The sequence below is a fragment of the Priapulus caudatus genome, unplaced genomic scaffold, assembly GCF_000485595.1.
Source record: "Priapulus caudatus unplaced genomic scaffold, Priapulus_caudatus-5.0.1 Scaffold497, whole genome shotgun sequence".
Lineage (NCBI taxonomy): Eukaryota > Metazoa > Priapulida > Priapulimorpha > Priapulimorphida > Priapulidae > Priapulus > Priapulus caudatus.
Genome location: NW_014577558.1, coordinates 159362 through 164584, shown reverse-complemented (window position 1 = coordinate 164584; position 5223 = coordinate 159362). Strand labels below are relative to the sequence as shown.

General features: G+C 38.4%; 1 protein-coding gene across 1 annotated transcript; it reads left to right on the top strand.

The window, feature by feature from the left end:
- Positions 1–3528: 3528 nt before the first annotated feature.
- Positions 3529–4965, top strand: LOC106811031 (protein FAM133-like). The gene has a single exon (XM_014814548.1). The coding sequence runs from the start codon at positions 3582–3584 to the stop codon at positions 4773–4775; it is 1194 nt and encodes a 397-aa protein (XP_014670034.1). The 5' UTR covers positions 3529–3581; the 3' UTR covers positions 4776–4965.
- Positions 4966–5223: the final 258 nt, after the last annotated feature.

Here is a 5223-nt window from a genome sequence, read left to right as displayed (position 1 = left end):
GATTGAGCCAGAGTCATGAGCAGCTTATGGGCTCGGAACAGCAATCAAATTCAAAAGAGGGAAAGTTATGGAATGAACTTTACTCTGAAGTTGCACAACTGGTCTTTAAAACAACTAAAAATATTAAATATAGGGAAGACATCCTACTGTCAAAATATTCTGTCCATTAATCCTACACTATTACTTAGTATATACCGCAAACCAAACGGCGGACCTCATGTAACCAATTGGACACCTTGTAACAAATATTATATTAACTAGACAGGGATATCTTTGAATCCTTGACCTTGGGCTCGAGCAGAAGCTGTAGTGTTCTCGCCGTATAGAGTTGGTAAGGGAGTTCCAGTTCGTGCGCTACTTAGATGCGTATAAAGCTACCAGTATAAGGATCAAATCATACATGGGTAATACTAGACGATATAGTATATATATGTATATGTTATTGTTTGGTATATAATTAATATGTATCCAAAAAACTGTTTAATTTTAATTCTTATGAAAAAGTTGCGGAAAAAAGTAAAAAATCTGTTATTCGGGGGTCGGGGGTGTAGGATTCGAAGGCGGAGGTGCGAGCGGTGGCGGCTAGCATGCTGGTGACTTTACCTTGTGATGTAGCACCTTGATGAGGCTGAATTGTTATCGCTCTCGTCTCTTTTTTTTGTTTGGATCAGTACAATGTCGGGGGCTGTATTCCTGTATAGTTTTTTTATGGCCGGTTCTGTATACTGTATATACTATACCCAATATGTGATTATCTTAAGTCTCAACGCTTTTAATTTATCAAATTCATTCTATCTTCTTCGGTACAGAAATTATTTATTGTAGCCTTATAGTTACTACTCAACTGAATTACTGTTGCCTGGTTGTGTACACTGTATATATACTGCACCCCTTACTCTGACTTACCTTGTGATGTAACACCTGGATGAGCAGAATTGTTTATCGTTCTCCTCCTTTTGTTGTGGTTTGACACGTATCAATTCCGGTTGATATTCGATGATAGTTATTTATTTTGTATTACATGGTTACTCTGCGACTCTTTATTATACTAAAGAATCTCCTGATATACGCTTAAACGACTATTCGCGTGAGTATTCAGGGAATAACCATGCAGTTTCATTCTTGCGGAATGTACTTACTTAAATATTATATACGGCTGCGTATAAATGTTTCTTTTGAATTAGTATAATATTTTTGTTATTTTTTAAATGCCTGTTCTGTATATACTTGTATCCCAAGATGTATTATCCTAATCTCAAACTTAAGTAATATATTCATGATATATTCTTATGTAGGAATTATTTTATGGTACGGTTACATTACTGTAACTGATTACTGTTCTTTGTTTGTTATCACTGGTAGTATTACGCTGGCACCATTATACTTCTATTTGCAAATTGTATCTAACTTTTCTATTTGCAAATACCAGCGGAATATCTAGTGCGTCAATATCTATGTCTACGTACATGATATAAGGGATAGCGACTCGATGAAGCTTATGGTCCTTTCGCTACGCCTTCAGGCCCTCACATTAATGTTTTTTTCTGTATCAATTGTATGCTTTTGCTAATTGTGGTGATAAATCAAATTTTTTTGATTGAATTGAAGTTGAATGAATTGAAAACAGTTTTTAGGTTTGCTTAGTATTATGTTTATATTTTTATATGAGCGTATGTTGGTTTAGGCCTTGCAGGGCTGCAAATAGTCCGAGATTCCTTGCCGAATGCCCAACAAGTGCCGCCGCGAGTTTTTGGTGCGTTTTTGGTGTGGGTTAGGGTTGTGTTGTGGCTAACCCACACCAAAGCCACCCAAATCGTGGTGTGGGCATTGGTCAGAGAATCTCAGCCTAGGCTGGCCACTCTTCACGCTTTTGACCAAATCTCACGCTCTCACTTGGGCTGATGCTTTACATATTCACGCGCACAAGCAAGAAACATGCTGAGGATATTTCACGCTGAATATGCTGAAAACAGTCACTTTGGGTATGCACCAAATTGCACAGAATTGAAGGTATAAAATGCAAAAAGCTCCCTACCGTGCGGAGGGAAAAATCCCCGCTTCCCGACGCCACCCTGCCGCCTCGTCGCTTCGCTCCTCACATCTCGAATCTCCACCTAATCACACAATGTTGGAGCCGTCGCTGCTTCTGTAGTACAAGTCTGGTAGTACTTTGTGTATCCATAGTATATATGTACTCGGGTATAGTCCGCCAGATGCAGACGTATAATAACTCCCGCTTTGCTAATCTGAGGGTGCGGTTTATCCCCATAGGTTTTATCGCATATATGCCATTACTAGTTGACGGGTATCGGGGTACGGGGTACTATCGGTATAATTACTAACGGTGTTTTAGCAAAACCCACAATTCATAAGGGCAGGCTTGGTTTCCTTACTGGTTAGGGCAGTCATATACATTTATAGCCTGATTTTATACATTATAACCTAGATATCGCTTGCTTGGAAGACAGGCTATCTAGAAGAGGTGAATAAGCTCCTGTGAGTGACGGTTTTTTTTTGGGGGGGGGGACATTTTACTAGGAACATTTTACCATTGTGTCAGGCTTATGGTACATTACATCAGGGGTTAATTTAATGAAAATGTCCATGCTTTGTCATTATTAACCCCTGATTAGTGATTACATAGAGCTAGAAGATCTAGACCAGGAGACTGTAGCAGAACTGTAACAATTAACCCATATGATGAAATCATGAAAGGCATTTTAACTGAGTCTAAGTCGGTGACATCTCATCTGTCTTGGCTCGAAGTCATATTTAATCAAATGTGTTTTTTTTGTTAAACCTACAGGTATAATGTGTTTTTATGTCGTTCTCAACCTATCTGAGACCAGTTACCACTGACCTGTAATCTAGCACCTGGCTGAAATTTGAAATTCTGTGTCAAACAAATATATCCCAGTACAACCAAATTTAGGAAAAATGAGCATTGTAGGTACTACAAATTATAGTTGAAAAAACCCAATAATTTCAACAATCAGATTTTGCTACTGTTTACAGTTGTTAATGAAGAAATTATAAACCTTACTACATAGTCAAATTACAATGTTATATAATCTTTTTTTTGATAGTTATGCTTATTAAAAAAAACTCCTGAAAACTGGAGGTTCACTCTGAATTCACCTTTAAAAAAACCATCGAAATTTTCAATGGAAAATTATAATATAGAACAGGAATTCACCAAAATTGTAATTCATTGTGCGCTGATGTCATGTAATCAGGAGTAAGATAATATAGGAAAATATATCCTATATTATCTTACTCCTGATGTAATGTTTGCTACCACCAAGCTGTGTGGTAGCAATAGCATTCACGCAAAAAAATGGGTACGGATCCATCATCTCCTATTTTACAGTTACTCGTATCTGAACAACCGATACACTATTGCTAATATGTGTAAACAGGTACAAGCATACGATCTCAGAATGGTTTTCTTTTATTCGATTTTGTTTCGTGGTGGGGTTTTAGTGGGAATAAAAACATAATCATATGTATATTTTACTTTTTCTATAGGCTATTACTTCTTGGACAAGGTGAATGCAACTTGTATTGATGGGCAAATAAAGATGACATCCGAAAAGGTTCATAAGAGTAAAAAACACAAGAAAGAAAAAACAGACAAGGTAGCACGAACAACTTTAAACCTAGACAATGTAGATTGTAACACTGATGAAGTTGTCCCTAGTGCAACTCCTAAAATCAAGAAAAGAAAGGTGAAGGTAAAACTTAAAGGTAACGAGTGTATTGAGGAATGCTCCACTACCAGTGCCTCATTGAATAAACATTCAGAGAAGAGAAAGAAAAAAATTGTCAAAAGAAGAGAATCTGATGAAGAGATTGCAAGTGGCAAGATTGCAATTGTTGAAGCCTTTGAAAATGCCAGGGAACCAACATCTAAAAAGCACAAGAAAAAGAGGAATAAAAGCAGTAGGGCTGCAGATGATGTTAATGAAGCTAGCGGTCTAGTCTCTGAACCCGTGTTGGATGAAAATAGCCAGGCTAGTAAAAAATGCAAGAAAAAAAAGCACAGCAGAGGTCTGATGGCAAACTGCTCTGCTGAAAATCTAAATATCAGTGGAAAAGGAGATGCAACATCACCAAAAAAAGACGAGGATCGCAATGTTGACAGTACTTGTGTTACTGCCTCGACTAATGATGTCCATAGTTTGACAGTCGTGCCAGAAAACAACACAAAGAAACATAAGAAGAGAAAACATGCAGAAAGGGAAGTCATTTCCTCCAACTCTGTGCCAAAATGTGGTGAGCTCGTTGAATCACCAAAGAAGAAAAAGAAGCATAAAAAACAGCACCATGAAGAGGATGAAGTTGAGGCACGTGACGATTCTGGCTTGACAACATGTAGTAAAGGCAGCCCTGTGTCGAATACAGTGAAAATTAAATGTGCAAAGGAGGAAGCTGAAGTACCGCCTCCCTTAACGACGACCAACCAGTGGAGTACAACTGGATTGTTGGGTGGAGGGGATCGGCAGAATAAGTTTCTAAGCCTTATGGGGGCATTCAAGAGCCCCAACGCAGGCCCCAAGAATGTTTTCGCTGCAGGGCTTCGAAGTACATCTTCAGCAATGAGCAAAGATAAGGAAGAGGCATTTGCAAATGCCATGTCCACTCACTTTGAAAAAACCATGGGAATGCAGCAAGACGTTCGTAAAGGGTTCGGCCTGGGCTATCAGGAGCCCGAAGGAAGTAATACGAAATTTCATATAGATACGTCATGTGTTCGATCAAAAAAATTTAACTAGAAAAAACGTGTAGTTTAATGTGATCAGTATCATGCTATTGTGTTGAGAGTTAAAAAATATATAGGTTTAGCTATATTCAGAAATGTTCAGTTTACTTTTATTTTGAAAGTAGTATAAGCTGTACAGATTACATTATTAAAATTTCATTTTTAGCTCACCTTGACATCGTCAAGCTGAGCTATTGCCATGGGTCGTCGTCCGTCGTACGTCCGTCCGACCGTTCGTCCGTCCGTCAACATTTTGCTTCGGTCAACGATAACTCAGGAACCGTTTGGCCCACATGTTTGAAATTGGGTATAGTTGTTACTGCTATGCTCCCATATTAAACGTCCTATTTTCGCCAGTCGACGTACTTTCGAGCCACGGCAATTTTTTGGCCATTAGTCAGTCCAGGTTCAACGGATTTTGCTCATTTTTGGTATGTGAATGAATAAGGGCTAGGGGTTTT